The 24,232-nt window shown below is 39.1% G+C and overlaps 1 protein-coding gene across 1 annotated transcript; it reads left to right on the top strand.

The window, feature by feature from the left end:
- Window positions 1–663: 663 nt before the first annotated feature.
- On the top strand, window positions 664–19,781 carry glud1b (glutamate dehydrogenase 1b). Its single transcript, XM_082543806.1, has 13 exons — window positions 664–1,293; window positions 7,284–7,364; window positions 7,581–7,636; window positions 7,973–8,036; window positions 9,414–9,508; window positions 12,094–12,273; window positions 13,954–14,091; window positions 14,206–14,343; window positions 14,459–14,539; window positions 15,453–15,576; window positions 16,397–16,488; window positions 16,718–16,780; window positions 18,299–19,781. Exons 1-13 carry the CDS (start codon window positions 897–899, stop codon window positions 18,416–18,418), a joined length of 1,629 nt encoding a protein of 542 aa, XP_082399932.1. The 5' UTR covers window positions 664–896; the 3' UTR covers window positions 18,419–19,781.
- The last annotated feature ends 4,451 nt before the right edge of the window (window positions 19,782–24,232 follow it).

The raw sequence follows: 24,232 nt of genomic DNA, 5'->3' as shown, positions 1-24,232 counted from the left end.
TAACCAGTTACAACCCAAATGCACTTGAGCTTCAGACTGGCCGTTCTCCTTCTAGGAAAGGGCAGAATTCATGGTTCCATTAACAGCCAGTTTTCCAGCTCATAAAGCAGCAAAGCAGCCCCACCCCATTACACTACCACCACCATGGTTGACAGCCTATATGTTCTTTCATGAAATGCTGCCCTTGAAACCTTCCAAAAAAGTTTAACTTTTTTCTCGACATTCGACAGAACATTTTCCCTATCGTTCTGGGGATCATCAGGATGCCAAGAATCCCTCGTCTGGCATTTGACAGATTGTGTTTATTTTGGTCAATGGTGGCTTTCTCATTGGAATTCTCCCCATGGATGCTAACTCTCCCCACTCTCTTTCTTATTGCTGAATCATAAACACTGTCTTTAACTTCAAGAAAGAAATTAAGCAGCGGCAGAATAGTTTCTGACAGCACTGAATATGGCATTATCCTGATGAAAACCAGTTTATGTTTTATATTAGATATAATTTTGCACCGATCTATATGCCTGATTACTCAAGAGAGAAAGAGGAGGCTCGTGCCGGTTATTTGTGCCCGGACCTTTTCTTTTCACTGGAAATATAAAACAACGGTTCAAACCCGGGAGCGCGCACTCTTAACGGTTTGGCAATTGCGCGTACCCATGTAGGCCCTCCTCTTCCGCGTGCGTCTGGGAGAGCCTCAGTTGGTGTGGTCGGCTCGCGCTGCCTTTTAAAGCAAACTGACACGACATGCCATTTCCCACTCGGCCAGAGGACGGGACACGGTGAAGAGCTTTTGTGTCTCTCATTCTAACCCCTTTTCCTGTCGTCACCCCCATTGTCCTTGTTGTTGTTTAGTTTCCTTTTCTTTAGTTTGTTCACACGGTTAGCTAGTTTCAGTCATGTATCGGTATTTCGGGGAGCTGCTGAGCCGCTCTGCGGGTAGTGCCCTGGCCTCGGGGTGCGTGGATTCCGCTCTCCCGGCGTCCTCTTCCCTGATGAGGGTCCGTCGCTATGCCGACGCAGCAAACCAGCCCGACGACCCTAACTTCTTCAGGATGGTCGAGGGCTTCTTCGACCGCGGGGCCGCTATCGTAGAGGACAAGCTGGTGGAGGATCTGAAGACTAGGGAGAGCCCAGAGCAGAAGCGGAACCGTGTGCGGGGCATCCTGCGCATCATCAAGCCCTGTAATCACGTCCTGAGCGTGTCTTTCCCCATCAAGAGGGATAACGGAGAGTGGGAGGTGGTGGAGGGCTACCGCGCCCAACACAGCCAGCACAGGACACCGTGCAAAGGGGGTAAGAACTGAGCCAAACCACCTCCACCAACCCGTTTGACAGCTAGCTTTAGCCAGCTTTTTACCACTATTTAGCAGCAATGCTAGCTTGCTTTGAAAAAGCATAAAATAAACTAAAAACACGAATTACTCCAGTAATTGAACCTTAGACGTTTTACTGCTAAATTAGCATCATGTTTCCTATGTTTGTTTATTATGTGTCACAACAACAGTGACCTTCCTCCTCACCTGTATCTGCTCTAGTTGGTTAGCTTGCAAACTAGCAGTTACCCATACTTTGTCCAGTCTTAAAAAACTTCAATTTTTAAGGTAGTTATGCATGCATACTAAGTTTGTCAGCCTGTGGTTTGATCAAGAGTTAAAGCACAGTCTCACTCTAAATGTTATGGAGAAAACAGACCTACTGGCATCAGGTGTCATACATAATTTTATGCTGACATCTCCCCATGTGCAGCACAAAACACAGGAAAACAGGACAAAGTCTACATTAAGATCCACCTAAAACTACTGCAAAAACATGGTATGCTATTGCATTTGCTCTTGAGTATATAGTTCAAGGTTCAAAACCAGAAGCCTCAATCGGCTACTGCTGCGACTCACCCTGGGTAAACTGTGAACAGAAGGTTTCAATGTACATAAGAAAAGATGAGGCATTAAAATTTAGGAGGGGGTGGCTGTGTTTCTAGGCATCCTATTTGTCAGTGTGACAGATGGGGGAGGGTGTTATAGAGAAGAGGAATTCTCTGAAGAAAGAAGACATGCATTTCATTTGCTGACCAGACAAAGGGCAAGTTTCAGTGGTGTGGAGAGACACTAGCCTGGTAATGACACTGTGAAACCTTTCCACAGCAGCTGCTTAGTCTAGTGAACACAGCCCCATCGTAGGGGAGACCTATTTCTGTTCAAGACATGGTCATTGCATGTTGCCACTGAGCCCTGTACAAAAGAATTGGTTAAAAAAAAGGTTGGTAAACTATCTGCCTAGATGAGTCAGTGTGGCACCCACATGAAATATGTTTCACCCACCACCACCCACCCGACAAACCACTTAACGGTAATATAACCCATTTATGAATTTATAGCACTACTGCCTGTCCAGGCAGTAACCAGCACTCAGAAGCAATATAGGGACGTTCAAAATCAATAAGCTTGTCCAGCATCACGAGTATCTCCCCGATCCAAAGACAAATCAGAACAGTCTTGCATGAACTGCCCTTCACAGTAGCATTATTCCTGAAAATCTAAAGCCATGATCATGCTGGACTAATAGCTTATGGTTACAGTAACAGTAACAGGGCACAGTTCACCACAAAGGTGTACACGTGAATGTGTGTAAAGTATATTTATTCATCTATTGATCTATCTCTAGTCTTTTGTGGACAAGGCCAACTTGTATTTAATTTTGTGTAAGACAAACTTTATTCATCCATGTGAGATATCGTTAATCTCTCATTATATACTGTTGCAGTAAGGCACTTTTGCAGCCACAGAACCAACCAGATAATTAACACCTACAAATTAGCTGATTGTAGTTTGCACTACACAAGAAACCAATCTGTTTAACTATTTGCTACTTGCGACTACTTGTTTAACTACTCAAATTACACAGTTACACCCTTTGATATTTAGTAATATAGTAAATTTAAATCTTATTCATTACGTTTTGTGTAGTCGCAATAGTAGTAATAAAAATGTGTAACTGACACAAAATCAGATGTATTTATTTATTTTTTTTGGTTTTTCTTTATTTGGTGTGTTACCCAGTTTTGTAGGTATCATAAAATCGAAGAGTGGAAATAAATGGCATTTGCCTGTCGACCAAACTGTCCCATTTAAAAGAAAAAATAAATGAAAACAGCAATATCTCTTCCCAAATATAATGACATGACTAATCAAAATAAAATATACAGATCTTATTGTGAGCAGTTTTATGTAGGAACAATTTATTTCTATTCAACTACACCTTTCAGGCATATAAGAAAGTCTCCATGTACCACTGACAAGAGGTACATGGTAGTGACAGCTTATAAACGTTTAATGGCAACAGCCCCCTACAGCTGAGCTGTAACTTGGTTAGCTGCATTTTTCTTTTGGTTGGCAGATGTATACAGAAAAAGAACAGTTGATACATGAAGTTGCTCACAGCAAAAGTTGTGGAATTTGGAGTAACTGAGTTTGGGAAGTGGCATTGCTGCTGAGTTTTTAAAATGCATATTTGGCACTTTGATGACCACAAAGCAACAACCACCTAGTTTCACTTTCAAGAGAAGAAGAGTGATTTCTACACCCAGCATATCAAAAAAGGGGCCTGGGCGTCTCCCCACTTTTTAGTGGTACGCTATTAAAGGCCTACCACTGGGTTGGTTCTGGGTTTTTAACAAGGGAAACCCACCTGTCTGTTTTTTAAGTGGGGTTTAATTAACTTCAGTATAAAATACATATTTAAATTTCTAATGTCCAGAAATTATCATTTTGAGCCAGTAAAAATGAAATGAGTAGAATAAAGTACATCATTTAAACGTATTTCTTATCAGGCCCAGTTTATGATCTTAGATTGGTTTAGCCGTCATATGCAGTTGTTACAGATTTGAAATAGCTTGAAGCATTGGTCCTTCATGACAGTCCCATGGATAATGGTCTGAATATGGTTTGAAGTTGTTATCTTTCAATGGCTTAATCATTGATGTAGTGTATGAAGCTTTTGCTGTATTCAGATCAAACTATAAAGTGCAAAGGCTGTCTGAGTGTGCATGTTGTGCTCATCTTCCCCCTTTTGAGAGCCACATAGATTGACAGCTGCCAGGCTGGACCACACTGCCTTTAACTGGATATGTGAATGCAAGAAGTGTTGTCTGTGTGAATGTGCATGCAAAACTGAAGAAGGCTACTGAGATTTTGTATAGTCTGCATAGTGATTACCATTGTTCTCCTTTTTTGTGCAGAAGTGTAATACATTTGTAGGTTATTTCATGTCACATGTGAACTGTGCAACACTGTGAAAAAAATGGAGATACAGAGGACATCTGATACTGCATAAAAACTTGTAGACATTAAGTAGAACCAGTTTCATTAAAATGCACATTTAACAACACAAAACGGTGTCACAGTCCTCCGTTCCTAATCAGAGGCTTTCTCTGACAAATTTACACTTCAAACACTAAAAGACTTGTGAATTACACCTTGATAAAAATATCTGCTTACAGCTGTCCAAATTCCTTTAAATGGGTCTATTCAGTGTTCTGATTTTTGAAGGACTGAAAGTTAATAAGTGTGTCCCTTATCATTTCAAGTCTGTTAATATTTCTTGAGGAAAAATTGAAAAATAATTAGCCGAGCTTTTAACACCATGAATAGTAGTTTTCAATAGTAGTTACAGTCAACAAATAAAGTAACATGGAAATGCATTTATTAAATCAAGAAACGCCAACTCTTTATCTCCACTGTATGGGAACTAATGATGTAAACACGTGCAGTTTCTCCCCAGTTTGAGACAGAAAACAACCTGGTTTTAAAAAAAGAATTCCAATGTACAGGTTATAGTACTATTTAAATATATTTATGGCAAAGAATTTTGCAGTCTAAAAATAACATTTAAAAAAAATCTAATGTTAGATAATTGGCACTTTTGTTTGGACAAGAGAGAGCCATTAGTTTGAGTGCTGAAGGAAGTTTAACTTTGAGAGAAAACTCAAAAATCTGCCCACCCATTTTAGAGGAATGTGTTTACAGTCTGTTTTGGTACTTGTTGCTGTGGGTCTCTGTTGGTTGGGTGGGGAAAAGATGGTTGGATGGGGGATGGTTTGGTAGTCAGGCTTTTTTTCCCCTCCTTTTTTCCTTTTTTTAATTTGATCAGTAAACATACAATTGTCCTTTGCTGGCTGTGGGAATTCAGCTGATCTTTGGATGAATGGAAAATAAGAGCAGGGGCAATGCTCTGAAACACAGAGCTTTGTTTTTAAATGTTTTTAGTACCTCCTTTTTCCATTCACTATAGTTTAATGCAGTATTGCCAGAACAGAAAAGAAAGCAGAAGCTCTAACTGCAGTAATGAAAATACTAGTATGTACGGATAAAATTCCGTAATCCAGTGAAGTCGAGGATGTTTCCTGCTTCCTAATGATTATTTGGTGGGATTTGTTATGTATGTAACAAATGCACTCTAAAGAAAATGAGAATATGATGCCTTTGGCAGAAATGTATGCATTTTCCTGACATTTTAGAACATCTGTTAAGCAAAAATGAACAAACCTGGTTAAGAGAAATCTTAAAATGCTAGTGAGTTCCCTTTTGACTCTGGCTAAAACTGCTTTGGTGGTGTTTGTCTGTGCTGGAGGGCCTCTGTGTAAGATGATTCCATAGTAGGAGGGGCTTTTACTTGTGCTGTAGTTTTCAGTATTCAGTTGAACAAGCATAGCTAGATATGCACACACAAAACATGCTGCTGTCTCCTCTTTGTGCGCTTCGTCCTTGGGTTTGTGTGTGTAAGCTAACCCTGGACCCTGCACTATTTTTGGTATTGCCATCTAACTCGTGTGCGCACACACACTGTGCCAATGAGACGGGGGTAGCGTGACATGCTATATGATCTCATGTAATGCTGCACATGTTGCTGCGGTGACGCTAGTAAACGCCAGAAAACAGGAAGGTATGACTCCAGCTGAAGGGCTGGGGTCACAGTGGGGGGCTACGATTGGTTCATTTGGTCTCCACCCACCCTTTAATGTTGCCCTGACTGCCGTACACACTTGGCGATCTTTGACCCCATTCATGTGGTCTTCTGTAGTCATTATTAGTCTGGTTTTTCACAGTCCTTCTGTTATTCATTTTCTTTTGCTGTTGCTAACCTCTACAGACAGGGGAGACACTTTAAGACCAAGAATACTCTGGCTGCTTCATGATATGACAGTGGATGTTATTGGTCTGATGCTGCTGTGGTGAAAGTGCAATGTTCTGATAATGGAATATAAAAAGTGCATTATAAATACCTTCACCAACTTGTTGTTATCGTGTTGTTTCATGGAGGTCATGTTAAAAAAAAAAAAAAAGTAAAATAAAATACCAGTGAGCAATATGACTTCATGCCCACCGAGGCTGTGGTTTTAGACGGGGAATGGATGCCCTATAAAGTGAAATAAAATGGGTATCGCGTTGAGATTAGTTGCCCATACTGTCCATGTCCACTCATTATCACTTCATGCTTGAGATGTGATCCAGTCCACTTCTAATTTTGTGAAGTCTCTAATTAAAGATGGTTATAAAAGCTGGCAATATAACTAATGGAAAATGGTAACCCCTAAATTCACTTGTCATTTTAATGTAGCTCATAATCTTACTTGTTAGCTGTTTTACAGTCTTCACATATGGCAACAGCTTGATAAGAAATATAGTTTATTGCAGCAGAGTAATTTCATCCCTGCCTTTAATAGCCTACCACTGAAGCTTCAAAACAGCAAGTCATGCCATGCAATGGCAAATTCAATCTTAACTAACATATTAATTATGTGTCGGGACTTTTTGTTTGTTTGTTTGTTTGTTTGTTTGTTTGTTTGTTTGTTTGTTTGTTTGGGTTTTTTTGGTGCTTTACTGGGAAGATGGCATGATCTCCCTTTCTTTGGAAAAAAAGGTCCAATGTATCCTCTGCTAAAGAAAATAATCAAGGAAATGCTGAAGTGCCTTCCATTAGTATTTAGAGAATTCAGAGAATTCATTATTATGGCTGGGAGACAGATACTTGAAGGGCAGTTCAGTGAAAAACCTTTGTAAGGAAAGGTGGTTGTTTGACTGAAGTCAAGGACTTATCCAGGTTACAGACTGAATATACAATCTTCTATCAATATATAACACACTTGAACTGATTAATGAGCTAATAAAAACATGGAAAATATGGGGGAAGGTTACATTTTGTGCATGGAAAACCATTGAGATCTTTATTTTCAGCTTTTCTATACAGGCCCTGTTACAAATTGTTCCCTCTGTGTGTGTTTCCCTCAGGTATCCGTTACAGTACAGATGTGTCTGTGGACGAGGTGAAAGCCCTGGCCTCTCTGATGACCTACAAATGTGCTGTTGTTGGTAAGCATTAAAGTCTTAGCCTTCCACAAAGTCTACAGAAGGTCATCCCTGAACTCTGTACACATATTAATACTGTACAGGAGGTTGGTACTTATGTGGAAATGCCAAAAAATAGTTTTCTTTTTTTCCTGCTTCTATCTTGTATGTCTTCATGTGTATTTGCAAAGTAATGTATGCATGTTCTTGTGGTTATAAAGCTGTATTATTATCTTCCAGATGTGCCATTTGGGGGAGCCAAAGCTGGAGTCAAGATCAATACTAAGAATTACTCTGTAAGCCTTCTGATTGCAAGCCTATTCTCACATAATTAATAAAACCCTCGTAACAACAACAACATAAGAGATCAATCACTCAATAAACTTGAGGTGGTAAAGGAGACAAGCCTTTTTCTTTTTTCTTTTTTTGTTGTTGTCTTTGATTGCTTAATTATAGGGCACTGTCATTTATTTAAAGGTCATCAACTGTTCATCTAAGCTTATAGTCAACTGAAGAGAAAACCCTCACAAAACCTCACAGATGCCTTACGCATCTTTCTTAACATTTGATAGGAATTTGTTTATATGAACTGTTTAGTTTTCTGGAAGTAATGTAACCACACTTTGTTGCAGGACAATGAGCTGGAGAAGATTACCAGGAGATTCACGATTGAGCTGGCCAAGAAGGGCTTCATTGGTGAGTTTCTAGTGTGTGGTTGGTTGTTTTAACTGTTTAATGGGCTTTAGAAGTGAGAGGTAAATACTTGCACCCATGAAGGTAAACATTTCCAGTCTTCTAATGGTGTTTATTCAGGTTGGGGTCCTTCAGAGTGTGTCTGTGTCAAGTAAAAGGGCAGACAACTAATAATGGTTAAGGAAACTCAGTTCTGATATTTATAAAGGTGGAGAAGCCAAAAAATCATAAAAAAATTAGCTAATGCATATTTACAGTATATAGTCAGGACAAGATGCAGGTACACTGATATTTTTCTTAAGTTAAAGTACATAGGGATAACCTACAGAGTAAAAGTTGGCATTTTAAAAATTGAAACTTGGGTGCTAAAGTATCAAAAGTCACAAAAGTAAAACTAATATATTTCAAAATCCGTCTTATTGATTTTTTTTTTCTAGATTTATACTTTAAATACTAAGCTTGGCAGTAGGTGGCAAAGTTGAGGCTAATTTTTGGGCTCATAAACTTCACATACTGCTGGGTATATTGCCAGGTATACTTTAATAGTAAATCATAACTTTGGTTATGTATTATTAATCAGAATCTGCAAAGTAACTAATTTAGTTTGGAAGTACAAATTGACATAAAATGTTCTGCTTAATTGCAGTATATGGGGAAAGAATACTGGGTTAGTTTCTTGAGGGTACATAATTGTTCTTGTTTGGCACAGGTCGTTCCAGTTTAGCTGATGGAAAACCTTTTGACAAAATCAGCCTTTTAAGATCACATTAAAGAACCTTTTTTTTTTTTTTTTTTTTTAAAAGGTCAAAACAAGGGAACACGTATGCATATTTGTCACTACTTGTTCATTTGGCAGAATAATTTATTTTTTAACTCAACCTCACAGAGAATAAAATGGTAATTTCATTTACTTTCTCCAGGAAGCTGGCATAGATGTGTTTAGTATGTTGAGCAAAGTCACAGAAAACTTGTTCACTGGTTCCATGGGTTAATGGGCCCCTATACCACCTGTTTATTCACCCTTACCTGGATGCATTTAAAATGTTCATAATGTGTTTACTTTACTACTGAGGGATATGACGCTGTCTGTAGTCAACAATAGTTGCTGCTTGTGGAGCTTGGAGGTAAAAAGGTACCCACCATCTGCCTGCAGCACTTGTCTGTCTATCTGTCAGTGGACAGATTCAGTTACTTTCTGTCTGCATGCTTGCTGCTGTTTTCACATCTTGAGGCCCTTTGAGGCACATGGTTATGTCACACAAGGACGTGAAGCCTGGTGCTCAGAGTTTGTGATATTATACTCTTTTTCTTTTTTCTTTTTTAAACTCTCTTCACCTCTCTCTCTCTCCCTTTCCTTTCCTTCCTGTCTTTGCTCAACAGGACCTGGCATCGATGTCCCTGCTCCTGACATGAGCACAGGCGAGAGGGAAATGTCCTGGATTGCCGACACGTATGCGAACACTATTGCACATACTGTAAGTTCTCAGACTTAATGGATATATTATTTTGTAGACGGCATAGCCAGTCTGTCTGACTTGGCTGCAGTTTTGGCACAAATTTTAAAATGGGCTAAGTTAAAAAAACAAGGAGTGAGTCATACATAAACCATGAACAGTGGTTTCCTGCCTCGCCCTTTCCAGCTGACCACAGAAGCATTCCTCATGTCTTAAAAGGGTCTTTTCAGACTGAGGCCTCTGTTCGTGTTATCAGCTAATCATTGTGCTATCTCAGTCTGTCAAACAAGGCTTATTTGATTAAACATGGAAAATATTTACCCATGTTTATTGTTTCACATGGGATCATGTGTTGTTTACAACTGGTTTGATCTAAAAACTATAATTGTCAGAGAACTCTGTTGACTGATATTTTACTTATTAGCAGCAAGAAAAGACCATAATATTACTCATATCTTTTACCCTCTCTCTGCTTACAACACCTTATTGTTTCAAAGTTAAAAAATATAATCCCTTTCAAATTATTAACAGTGTTGATTGCATAATCCTGAGGGCTGTACTGCCAAGGAGGTTCAACACAGTCAGGCTCTCTGCGCATTAGCTGGATCGAAAATCCCCCCACAGATGACAGACAAGTTAATAACTGCTGTTATTAGTTAATGACATAAGCTGGGCTTCTCACTTTTGTGCATGCTCACATGAAAAGGAGCATTTCACGCATTATATGCCTTTTCATGAATGCCACTTATTACAAGTAAGTAGAACGAACTTTGATAATTGAGAAGGCATTCTTGGTGATGGCCTGATCGATTTTTCTAATCTGTGTCAAGAATAGCTAAAATATTTCAGCTGTGGAAGAGAGACTTGGCAGCAGTGAGATACAACTCGCACATATACAATGTATTCCTCCAACAATTATTGCACTAGAAAAATTGTTTTAAATAAAAGAATTCGAAAAAAAACATGGTGCTTTCAGTCGAAAGTTTGAGCACAGCCTGCTGCAGACCAGGTTATGTGCTGCACATGAGTCACCATAGGGATTTGCCAAGTTAAAAAAAACAAACAAAACACTTTTATGACACAGAAAACCGACATTTCTTGCTATCCCATTAATCGTGCTTAATAGTACACATCTCAGTCTATTTTTTTTTTTTTAAATAAGATTTATTTTCATTTTTAAATCGACAAACAAACAAAGCAAACAAATAAACAAAAAGCTCACAACTGTGGCACACAGCAAGCATCTACAACTAACCACAACATGGCAGGCCATTTTGACCACAGGAACACTCCTAGGTGCACACTCTTGTATCCATGCCTTTCAAGGACAACCTCAGACATCCAAAAAGCAAACACAAAAGTAATATCTCAGTCTATTCTTGACATTTATTTTTTCCTATTAATACTTGGTTGGTAAGAGACAAGCAACATTGATGAACACAGTGGTGTTCCAGAAACACTGAGACCTTAAGGATTTAAACCATGTAACAGACATATTTCTACTTTAAATTATTGTTGTTGTTGTTCTTGTTATTATTAAACTCTTAAAACAGTTTGTGTCATTGAGATCAGGATCTGAGAGAAGTGCAAAAAACATGAAACAATATAGCCAGGTACATAATACAGATGCACGCTATGCATGTTCATAAATTAAGAAAGGATGTGCAAGAATGAATGCTGATAATTAAATGTAATCAGTGTTTAGTTTATAAACAAATAGATCCAGTTCACACTGGGAGATTCCCTACAAAGGTTGTAATGCCAGCGTTATCAAATTGGCCTGCTGGTTGTGTTGTAGTCATTTTTTTTGGCTCACATTCATGAGATGGGTGCTATGTTCCAGTTAAGGTCAATATCCAGCAGTCACCACTTCTGGCTCATTCATGTGTGAATATCAATGATTTAAAAACTGTGTTGGTCCTGTTCCACTCTTCTCTCTGGTCGCCTCACACAGTCATGTGACCTCTGCTCCAGATACCCCCATGGAGTAGGTCACAAATTCCTACTCTGGGTATCTGAGGGAAGAGGAGCTTGGGTAGTACGTGTAGTACGTGTCATGGTACCTGGGCCACACATGACATTTTATGACATGGTCACTGGAGACTGGCTCTGGCTTGGCAAAATATTTGGCCTACTGGATGGCTTTGTCTGAACTTTGCAGTGAAAAAATTACTCATGCATGGTTGCTCATTTTTGGTGGTGCCAGCTTTAAAGAGTTTGTCTAAATTTGTGGAATTATATAGTTGAATCTAGGCAAGTGTTTTGAATCATAAACATTTAAAATATTGTTAGTTTTTTTTTTTTTTTAAATACTACAAGGTGTTTTTGGTTAAGCATAAATTATTGCAAATTCTTGTAATGGTCTAGCCTACCTACTGATTAAATAAGGTTGTATGTGGCACATACCAGATACCTGATTCATTAAAAAAATCTTGGTTTCTTTGGTTTACATTATTCGTTATAATGCTGGAAGTTTTTGTGTTTGTCGGTTTCTCGTCCAACACTGCCCAACTGAGGTTTCAATAATCTGTGTGCAAAGATGCTGTGTATATAGTAGTGTTTTAAGCTGTGGTCTGATTTCTTTTTTCTTTTTTTTCTCCTTACAGGACATCAACGCACATGCATGTGTGACAGGAAAACCTATCAGTCAAGGAGGAATCCACGGGCGTATCTCAGCCACTGGTCGTGGAGTTTTCCATGGCATTGAGAACTTCATTAATGAGGCTTCTTACATGAGCATGCTGGGCCTCACTCCTGGCTTCCAGGACAAGACCTTTGTTATCCAGGTACACAGACGCATGTACACTTTGATAAGAGAAACAAAGAAGAATGACTTCAGTGATGCAGACTCTTGTGCGGCTGTTTTCTCCCTGATAGTCACAGGACTTAAGTTTTCATTTGAAGTCGTGATGAGGGGTTTTAAAGCTGTGCCTCAATCAGAGCCATGCCATCTGTTTTTGCCTGATCTCCTCATACCGCACAGGCAGCAGCGAGCTCAAGTTTTCCCTTCTTTGTTTATGGAAAAGGATGATTCATCGAGAGTAACCAGTTAAAGAAACTGGGCTGCTCTGCTGCTCAAGTTCCAGCTGGTTTTGTGAAAAACAGTTTGAGTTTAAACTAATATGTTTTAGAATCAGGCATGAAAACTCATCAATGAAATGCAGTATTGGAATCATTTGCAGTGTTGATTAAAAGGAACTTGTCTTTTCTTTAAAGCTGTGCTGATTTTAACTGTAACCATGTGAAAGCAGAAGTGTGCCTGCAGAGATAAAAAGTCAAAGAGCAGCATTTTGCTTAGCAGTTTCATTTCCAGTAGTCACATGGCAGCTCCTCACGTGTCACTGACGCAAACTAAGCAGGAAAGCCCTCGGCAGTGGTGTCTGCTGTTTTCTTGGAATACTTTCTGTAATTTCCCCTCTTCATGACAGCAGTGCAGTCTGATACTCTCGATCAATAGCTCTGTGTGTTTACATCCATTTCATTTAGTTAACCATCTCCGTGAAGTTAGCTGCAAGACTTGCAGATTTCAGATTTTTTATTTTATTTTTTTAAAGGATCTTCTTGTATTTGCTTGAGATTATGTTTGAAGTTTAATGTCCTGGCTTCACTGAGATTTGTAAAGTGGCAGATAGTTCAGATTCAGTGACTGTAAAGAAACAAAGATTTTGAAGGCTGATGATTACTGCTGAGTGGGTTTAAAGTGAGGGATGATAGGGTGAGGAGGTGAAGAAGCTGTGACGACAGCTGATTCATGATGTGGATGTTCAAAAAGCTAATCCGTGTCTGTGTTTGGGGATTACTCTGTGCTGCGCTGAGATTACATTTTTCTTAGAGATTTATTAGTGAGAAAGGACAGAGCAGATCTTTAATGTGGTATTAAGATGAAAGCAGGGGTATATATTTACTCGCTTTTTCTTTCTTTTTTTTCTTCTTTTTTTCTTTTTTAAATCATTTGTAAAGTTGTCTCTGTTCTTGTCTTTATCCAACAGCTCTGTTAGTGGCCAAAAGGCGATATCAGCAACGATATTAGCGATATTAACTTTATTGTTGCTTTAAAACTATGAGACTCTTGCTTTGGGGTTTATCTATAACTTATATACACAATGTCATCTTCTTTCTACATCCCAATTTCTGGAGTTGGATATACAGAATCTTGGTTATTAGTGTTTAATTATCTTTCTTTTCCTTGCTGCATCTGGTTTTAGTAATATATATTCACATGTTTGTTCTGTTTTGTAGTGTGTGCAGATGAATGCATAGAGAAATTTCAAATCTCATATATACTGTACTGCTGTCACCCATTTATAGTCAAATGAAATAATGATTTGATGATTTTTTTTTTCTTCTTAACCTCATCTGGCCACATGGTGGCAGCAGAGTATGTAGCTTATAAAAATGAACATCATTTTGTTTGTTGATTGGGAAGGGGAATAATTATTTGTAACTATGTGCTGTGACTTTCACAGGGCTTTGGTAATGTGGGTCTCCACTCAATGAGGTACCTGCACAGGTTTGGGGCCAAGTGTGTGGGCATTGGAGAGATTGATGGAGCCATCTACAACCCAGATGGTATCGACCCCAAACAGCTGGAGGATTATAAACTGGTATCAGCACTGCTGTCTTCCCCTCATTTCTGTCGTTTCTTAATTAATTAATTAATTAATTTTATTTTTTAAATTGTACTTATTCATTCTCCACTGAAACATCCATCTCTACAGCAACATGGCACCATCGTGGGTTTCCCAGGAGCCAAACCCTATGAGGGGAACATTTTGGAAGCGGACTGCCACATCCTGATTCCTGCAGCTGGAGAAAAGCAGCTCACACGTAACAATGCTCCGAAGATCAAGGCCAAGGTAAACTCTTTGTCTGATTACAAAAGCTGCTGTAATTTAAACTGTCAGTTTGATTAAAATTATTAAGGTTGAGCAGTTCAGGTAGTGGTTAAGTATATTTGTTTATTTTTGTCAGATCATTGCTGAGGGTGCCAATGGTCCCACCACCCCAGGTGCTGATAAAATCTTCCTGGAAAACAACGTCATGGTTATTCCTGTAAGCACACACACCACCAAACACACAGGGAAATACAAGCTAGTTTTATGGTTTGTTTAAAGTGAATTATTTTTTGTGTGTTTTGATTCCCTGAATGACAATACATGTGCACACATTGCACATTCATACACATTCAGACTTAATTAAGCTGAACTGTAGAACAGATTTAAGCATGACAGGTTAAACAAGGTTTTGTTCACAGAATAAAAGCATCGATTTCATTTTATTTTCATGCTGATCTTTTCATTCCATTTATTTATTTTTTTAACAGTAACACGAAATAAACAGTCTAAAAGCAAAAATAAACAGGAAAAACAATCTGCTCTGCTCATTCAGCAGTTTACATCCTCAAAAAAATTTTTCCAGAAAAAAGGGGCAAAGCACAGCAAATGAAATCTTCAAATTTATACAAAAAGCTAGATCTAGATTAGTATAGCATATTATTTTATTATTTAAACATATTCTTGTAATTATGTTTTTGTCTAAGATTTGAATTGGTTAGGACTTGGTTAATAAGACACGAAGTCCCATCCTTCTGAGCTCAGATCACAAGAAACAAACTACTATCCATCAAATACGGTTAATCAAAGCACACTCGTACGTTTCGATAAAACACATTCATTTGCTGAGGGTTAAACTCTTTGTAAATTAAAATATTTTCCTCATGTTCAAATAGACTGGGACTGAAAACATGCATTTGTAAATATAAATTCTAACTAGAAATATGATGGAATGTATTACTAAGTGTTGTTTCTAGTTCTTGCTTTAAAATACAATTTCGATATGTGCTTGTTAAATAATTTCTCCTTTAACATATATAATCAGATTTTTAAAAGTCATATTTTCCACACAGAGGACCTTTTCATCTGTGCACTTATCCATACAGAGAAGTGAAGACTGTTTCTACTTGCAGGACATGTACTTGAATGCTGGCGGTGTGACGGTATCTTATTTCGAGTGGCTCAAGAATCTCAACCATGTCAGCTATGGAAGACTAACCTTCAAATATGAGAGGGACTCAAACTACCACCTCCTCAGTGAGTACAAACCTGCAGTTCATGCTTTTGTCTGGACGCAGATTGTATTTATATTGTCTGACAGCTTTTATTCGTTAGAGACATGCTGCAAATCGGTATGAAAAATAATGATAAAACACAAACAAACGCAATAAATCACTCGTACAAGTTCTTTGTGTGTGTGCGTACATGTGACCCAAAACATTTTATTCAGATCAGAATTAGATCTCTATAGTTTTTATTCCTCTCTGGAGTAGTAAATAGGTTTTATAGACTGAAAAATTTCTTCAAATGCTTTACAATCATCCTGTGTACCCTTTTTTAAAAAAAAATTTTTTTTTTAAATCTTGAATCAAAATCTTTCCGCTAGGAAATACAAACACAACACCTTTACATCGTGGTTAAGATGTAGTTTGTCCTCGATTTGATTTCTTGTGGTTCCAGGGTAGGCTGCTTTCCCCCAACAGTAACAACTTACAACATTCTGAGTAACAACGTTCTGATGGCTCTCATAGATAAGCTTCTTTAAAACAAGCAGTATCTTTTGCTGCTGTTGGGCAACAACAAAAAAAAAGAACAAAAGAAACAGAAAATGAGTGAAACCGTGTAGCCAGCAAGAATTTAGAGAAGAAATGCTTAAATTTCTTACCTTTTTTAAAATCAACTGACTCTGTGGTCACCTATCTTCTGGTGTCGCTCTTTTGCTTTCTTCATGTACTTTCTGATTGGCACTCTCATACAGCCAATTATATGATACACTCAATGAATCAGACATGTTATCACTGCTATTTGTAGTATTTGTGATTCATTTGTATTTTTGTTTTACTGTTTTCTCCTTTAGTGTCTGTTCAGGAAAGTTTAGAGAGGAAGTTTGGCAAGCAGGGAGGACCCATTCCCATCGTACCTACTGCTGACTTCCAGGCCAGAGTTGCTGTAAGTAACAGCTGCTGTCATACACATGCATTTCTTGTTTAAATGTTGTAAAAGTACCACACGTACCAGTGTGATGAATTTCCTTCCATATGAAACTGATTCTAATCAATAAATGCGATCAGGCCAGCTAATGTTTATTCTTTGTCAACTGATTAATAATCCAAGAACTATTTTACTATTGTGTCCCGCTCAGCCTGATGTGGGGTTAACACATAATCGTCCTTTACAGGGTGCCTCAGAGAAGGACATTGTTCACTCTGGATTGGCCTACACTATGGAGAGATCTGCTCGGGTAAGTGATCATGCAGGAAAGGTCAGAGGTGTGGTTCTCAAACATTTTTTTTATTTCTTCTTATCACTGTAATTGCACCTTGAAAAACTGGTTCAGGTAGACAAAATATCAGGCACAATGCTTCCACTTGTAAGCAGGCGCATCCTGTTAGGTGTCATTAAGTCCTGTTTAACAACACACACAACATAATTATGGTTTGCTTGTTTTATGGTCAATTGGACATCAGTGCTTAAACCACAGCTCTCACATTTCCTGCTTTCTGAAATGGAGCTCCAGGATGGGGTGGTGGTGCAGCAGTTTGTGTGTCGATTCACAGAAGAAATGTTGGGGGTTCAAACGAGGAGCTTTCTGTCTGTGTGGATGTTTTGTTCTCGTTGTGGCTCTGAGTTTTCTCCTTATTTTTTTTAAATGGGCTGTGGGTATGTGAGACGGAAAGCATGTACTAAACAAAGTGATGGAGAGGCAGGTGTAAATGTGGTTATGGTGCTCCAGTCCATGTTTCATAACCAGTGAGATGACACTTTTATTTATTTTACAGTCATCTCAGAGAACTTTATACTGTGAGGTAACAATATTAGGAAGGAAAGTGCTGACGTTCAGATGATCCTCCAGGAACAAAATTTTATAACAGTATGTGCTAAACGTTGATTTGATATTCGTTCTGTTTTATTAGACTTTGATGGGATAAAGTCTAAACTCATTTTCTTTGTAGTCCTTTCTATGAAGGTACTAGTTTGAACACTGTATAAACTCTTTTCTATATTTCCTTCAACTTACTCTAGCCTGTTCTGACTCCTGCAGTGACAGAATCTTAAGGAACTATTACATGCAGTCTATCGACCTGGTCTCTGTTATTAGTTCAACTTTTTCAACTGTTACTGTCAAGGCTAAACTGTTGGAACTGCTGTTACCCATCTAGTATAAACTCACTGAAAAGACTTTGAACACTCCTTTGCTGGATGTGTAAACACAGTAGATTTAGTTTTTCTCAACCAAATATATGCCAGCCAGTTCCTGATTTGATTTGATTGATTTGATTTTGATTTTATTGATTAGCATTCAAATTCAAATCTCAGTGAAAACAGTGAAAAAAAAACAGTGAAAACAGAACAAAAATCTACCATAAAGAAAGAAAGCATGAGACAAGGCTAATCAAAAGGTATTGGCTGTTTTTGAAAAAGCAAACAAAACATAAAAACAGAACAGCAGCTTGCTATGATGTGGACATCTGATAAATGTTAACCTTTGAGATAAATCTAACCCGGTTTCAACCCTGATGTGGACCCATTTAGACCCCTAAACAAGAGATGCAGTCTCTTGATGGAGGAGATGGGAAGGGACTGAGAAAAGAAGAGGATAGTTAAAGTTTTTATATTGTCCTGAAAGACGTCCTTTTACTTTTCACTATTTAAACGTTAAATGTCTGACTGACCAGGTTAAACCAGGAAACTGCATCCATTGAAATGTTGAACTTGGTGGTGTAGCATGTAAAACCTGTGTCATCATCTTCTTTTGTAGCAAATCATGCGAACAGCGAGCAAGTACAACCTCGGTCTGGACCTGCGGACGGCTGCCTATGTGAACGCCATCGAGAAGGTCTTCAAGGTGTACAACGAGGCTGGGCTCACCTTCACATAAATGGCTGACCAATGGTCCACACTAGTCTCCCTTCCTCCACCCTTCTGCTGTTGAATCCCCTCTCCTGCCTTTCTCCACCTCTAAAACAGCCTTCAGAACATATCACTGTTTACCGCTGCTCCTTGGCTCCTTTCACACACACATGTAGCGACACAGTGGCTTGCCTCGTAGTTATTTCATGATCTTTGTGCTGCCATTATATCTCTGCAACTCTTTTTAAATATTGTCCTGTTCTTGTTTTTTGCCTGAGGTTACAGACAGAGAATCCCCCAGCCGTCATACAAGTGTTTATAATTCAGCTGTATGGCAGCCATGTTCTTAGCTCTGTGTTTGTGATCGCTGAATGCATGTGTGACCCTCCTGTTGCAGTTGTTTCAGTTGATAGCACTACAGATGCCTTATTTTTAGGAGGAGGTCTGCTCTAAAAGGGACACGGCCACTTCAATCTAATGTTAACTCAAACAGATTTAGATTTAACTTCATGTGAATAAGAGAAAAAAGTAATTTTATTACCCTTGAGTATGTCTTGTCACTCTTAAGGTGTAAAAAGTTAGTGATGGTTTTGCCAAGTTTTAGAATTCACAACAGAGATTCAGTGTTCTTCATAGTTGTGTTTTCATGTTCCCGTTCCCCTTTATTTTCCTCCCTTTCCTGTTTTTTCATCGTAAATGCAGCTTCTTCCCGACTCTTCCACTGGCCAAGAGAGAAGAGCAGGGATGGGCCGAGGTGTCACTGTGATCGGCCAATCCCTGCCTGAGTATTCTTCAGTTTAACCGTCCAGTTTCAGTACTGCAGCATTTTTGGAGGAAATTTTTATTTTTACTGTACTCATTTTTTTTTTTTTTTTTTTTTTTTGGAAATCATAAAAATGTTCAGATACAGAAATGTGTTATCAGTGTTTATTTTCTGGTGAGCTCATCCTGTAACATCTGGTGTTTTTCCTGCAACTTTATAAAAGTTGTTAATAAGACCTGAAGGAGGTATCAGCAGTATTACTGGGAAAAAAACAGGCTTGAGGAAAGTTATTTAAAAATTTCCTATTAAATTATTTTTTCTTTGGAATTGTTTTTAAAGAGTTGGTAAGTAGACTAATACTTATATAGCACTTTCTATGTTTGAACGCTCATGGTGCTTTATAGTACAAGCCTTATTCACAAACAGTCGAGTTTTTTAAAATCGTTTTTAATAATTCATAGACATTCCATCGGATCTGTTGGGAGGAACTAAGCCTTCAGTATCTTGGCCAGGGATTGAACCACCAACCTCTCAGTTACATGACAACTTGCTCCACAGCCACCCTGTTGGGTTAATAATAATTAAATGAATGGTAACTTTTGACTACACTACCAGTCAAAAGTTTGGACCTTCTCATCTAATGTCTTTTTATTTATTACTACTTTCTACATTGTGGATTCATACTGAAGCCATCAAATATATGAAGCACGATGTATGGAATTATGTAGCAAACCCACTTTGAGATCCCTCAAAGTCGCCATTTGGCCTTCTCTCAGTGTGCTTCGTGTAGTCTCCTGAAATGGTTTTCACTTCACAGATGTGCCTTGTCAGGGTTCAGTTGTGGAATTTCTTGCCTTCTTAATGGGATTGGGACCATTAGTTGTGTTGTGTAGAAGTCAGGTTGGTACACAGCTGATAACTTAAAATTCATATGACAAGAACCAGAGTCCATTATTACTTTAAAAACTGAAGGTCAGTTAGTCTGGAAAATTTCAAAAACTTTGAACTGTGGGAATTGCCTTTTATGGTCAAATAACTGCTAAGAAACCATTACTAAAGACAAGTAAAAAGCAGGTGAGACCAAGAAACACAATGAATGGACATTAGATCAGTGGAAATCTTTGGTCTGATAAGTCCAAATTTGAGGTCTTTGGTTCCACCTGCTGTGTCTTTGTGCAATGCAGAAATGATGAACAAATGGTCTCTACATGCCTAGTTCACACTGTGAAGCATGGAGGAGGAGGTGTTATGGTGTGTTGGAAGACACACTGAACAAGCATGGCTACCACAGCATCTTGCAGCAACATGCCATTCAGTTTGCATTTAGTTGGACCATCATTTATTTTTCAACAGGACAATGACCCCAAACACACCTGCAGGCTGTGCAAGGGCTATTTGACCAAGAAGGAAAGTGATGGAGTGCTGCGCCAGATAGCCTGGCCTCCACAATCACCTAACCTAAACCCAGTCTAGATGGTTTGGGATGAGATGGGAAAACAAGGTGAAGGCAAAAGGACCAACAAGTGCTCTGCATCTCTGGGAACTCCATCAAGACTGTTGGAAAACCATTTCAGGTGAATACCTCATTAAATTCATCGAGAGAATTCCACGAGTGTGCAAAACAAGGGTGGCAATTTCGAACAATCTAAAATATAAAACATGTTTTGAATTATTTCACACTTTTTATGTTTACTACATAATTCAGTGTGTTCACTCGTATTTTGATGCTTTCAGTGAGAATAAACAATGTAAATAGTCGTGAAAATAAAGAAAAACCATTAGATAATATGTGTGATGATGTTTCTGAACACTCAGTGTCACGGGAGCCTGGAGGCTAATGTAAGAACTACGACCCAAAAGCCGATTCAAGCACAGGGGAAAGTGATGAGATTTCAACTAGATTTATTTGCTTAAACACAGGAATTAATGGCAACACAAAGGCGGGATTCCTGGCGTAAAGGTGATCTAGACAAAACTGTGGGAGGAAGGAGGTTAGAGATGATGCAGGGGACGCTAGACTGGTCTTGGTGTGTGGAGTGTAAACTGCTCTGGGGGAGGTGAACGCCCAGCTGAGCTCCTAGAGTGGTGAGTGAGTAGGTTGAAGTGATGAATGAAAAAAAAAAAAAAAAAATGACAAAGGATGAACTGAAGCTCTGCCATCACGTAATGTCGCATACTGCTGTTTCTGATGTCATTTAGAAAAAAAAAAAGAAAAAAAGAAGTGATGAATGATGCAACCATGAGCAGTGAAGTGTGCGTGATAAACGGGGACATTGCCGTGGAGACCAGAGTCCAGGAGCAACTAGAAGCACAGAGTAGATCAAGTAAACACGAGATTTTAATGAGCATGAAACAAGGAGAACTGTTATCAACGTGAGGTTAGCTGATGAAATGACAAAGGAGAGAAGATGATGCTTACCTAAAATATGTCTCCTGATTGCTTGGGGATCAAGAATAGGTGAACTGAGCAGGTGGCATGATGAGGGCTCTGCCCCAGGACTGATATGAGATGAACACAGGGTGGGCATGGAAAAAACATTGGACTTCACCTGGACCATGACCAGTGTTGGGCAAGTTAGTTTGAAAAAGTAATTAATTATAGTTACTAGTTACTTCTTCAAAAAAGTAACTGAGTTAGTAACTGAGTTACAGGATTCTAAAAGTAATTAATTACTTGAAAAGTAACTATTGCGTTACTTTAAAAAAAGTTTAACCCTCTGGGGTCCAGTTGTTATGTACATCCTGACAGTATCAGAGAGAGAACAACTAAGAAAACCAAAGGCATCCCGGAGTTTGGCACGAAGGGCATTACTACCAAAAATCATAATCTCGGTTTTCTTCTCATTAAGGATAAGAGAATTCGACAACAACCACTTCTTGGCCTCAGACATGCATTCTCGGAGGCTATTCAGAGACAGAGCAAGATCGTCGTTTAGCTCAAAATAGAGCTGGATATCATCTGCATAATAGTGATAAGCAATATGGTATTTCTCAAAGATGGCACTTAAAGGAAGCAAGTATAATGAGAAAAGGGTAGGGCCCAGCACAGATCCCTGGGGGACACCACAGCAAACAGGTACAGCCGAGGAAGAGGATGTAGCCAGATGTACCGTAGAGAGCCGATTGGAGAGATAGGATTTAAACCAATCCAGGGCAGCGCCCTTGATGCCTACAGTGTGCTCAAGTCTCGCTAATAAGATATTATGGTCAACCATGTCAAATGCCGATGATAGATCCAAAAGCACTAAGACTGAGGGGCGTCCATTGTCAGCCATTAGTAGGAGATCATTGAAAACACGAAGCAATGCTGATTCTGTGCTGTGATGTTGTTTGAAGGCCGATTGAAATTTATCATTTATATTATTCTCATCAAGGTAGGTCTGCAGTTGGAGCAGAACCACCTTCTCAAGTATTTTAGCCAGAAAGGGAAGCTTAGAAATTGGCCTAAAATTGGCAAAATCACTAAGCTCAAGGTTCCTTTTTTTTTAGAACAGGTTGGATTATGGCATGCTTGAGAGCTGAAGGTACATAGCCAGAAAGCAAGGAGAAGTTCAATATGGACAATAAACAAGGTCCAATTACCTTGAAACAATCCTTAACAATACGGGATGGGAGAGCATCATGTACACAGTTAGTATTGTTCAGTTTATCAATTAGACGCTTCAGAGTGGAGAGAGAAACGGGTTCAAATTGATAAAAGGTGGCCGAACAATCAGGAGTAGACATACAATCAGTCACCAGAGGAAGAGTAGATCTAAGGGATAAAACTTTATCTAAAAAATAGTTTGAGAATTTTCCACAAAGACCCGGGGAAGACAGCAGTGGCATAGAGGGACGGGGGTTCACCACAGAGTTAAAAATTTTAAATAGAATTCGTGGATTATCACCATTAGTGGTAATAATTTTAGAGAGAAAAGCCGCTTTAGCCGTTCTGGCAGCAGTTTGGAACTTCGAGCGGCTAATACGTAAAATATCATAAGAAGACTGAAGTCTATCACTCCTCCACTTCCTCTCATCACGCCGACATATACGTCGTAGGGCACGAACAGAATCATTTAACCAGCATTGTGAGAAAGTTCTAGGGCGTTTCATTTTGATGGGTGCAACAATGTTAAGAATCGAGGAACAGGTGGTAAAAAGAGTATTAGTAGAGTTCTCAAGTGTGTGTGGGGAAGAACAATCCAGCATACTAAATGGGGAGTTAACAAAAGACGTAGTAAAGTTGACCACAGTATTGGCATTAATAGTGCGCGTAGGATAAAGAGGAGAGTTTAGGTATTGTCCAGTATCACCCAGGTCTACATCGAAGATGACCGGGGAATGATCAGAGAGACCAGTATTCCTGATTTCCTTAATGCAAATGTCCACACTGAATGAAAAAACCAAATCAAGGGTGTGGCCTTGAACATGGGTAGGCTCATTCACCCACTGAATAAGATTAAAAGAATCAGTCAGCACAAGAAAGTCTTTAGCCAATTGGTCATTCATACAGCAGACATGAATGTTAAAATCTCCAGAAACAATAACAGAATCATATTTAAAAAGAACGGATCCCAAAAAATCAGCAAATTCAGAGATAAACATCTTATGATATTTAGGCGGACGATAGACCACGACACACAAAGTGGTCCGAGAGCCCGTCAGTTCCAATAGCTGAACTTCAAAACTGGAATAGGTTGGAGAGGATAGCAGCCGTGCATCATGTTTATTATTGAAAACCGAGGCTAAGCCACCACCTCTACCAGTTAGCCTAGGTGAGCTAAAGAAGGCACAGTCAGGAGGTAGAAGCTCAGAGAAGGGGATGAACTCACCTGGAGAAGTCCAGGTCTCCGTTAGAAATAGGACATCCAGTCCCGAGGTGCGAAAAAAGTCATTTAGGAGGAAGGCCTTATTTGAAAGAGACCTGACATTAAATAAGGCCATCCGAATCCGGGGGGCCAGGACCTTTGTAGTAACCCGTCGCAAGGAGCAAAGGTTGTTATGTTGAACACCGCGGCCAGGCGGTGTTATCCAAAATCGGGCAGAGTGGTAAGCCACTGGGCGAGCAGGGTAGGTTTGAAGGCCGACGGAGCAAATCCA

The sequence above is a fragment of the Aulonocara stuartgranti genome (genome assembly GCF_965226115.1).
Source record: "Aulonocara stuartgranti genome assembly, chromosome: 8".
Classification (NCBI taxonomy): domain Eukaryota; kingdom Metazoa; phylum Chordata; class Actinopteri; order Cichliformes; family Cichlidae; genus Aulonocara; species Aulonocara stuartgranti.
This window is presented reverse-complemented; position numbering and strand designations above follow the sequence as displayed.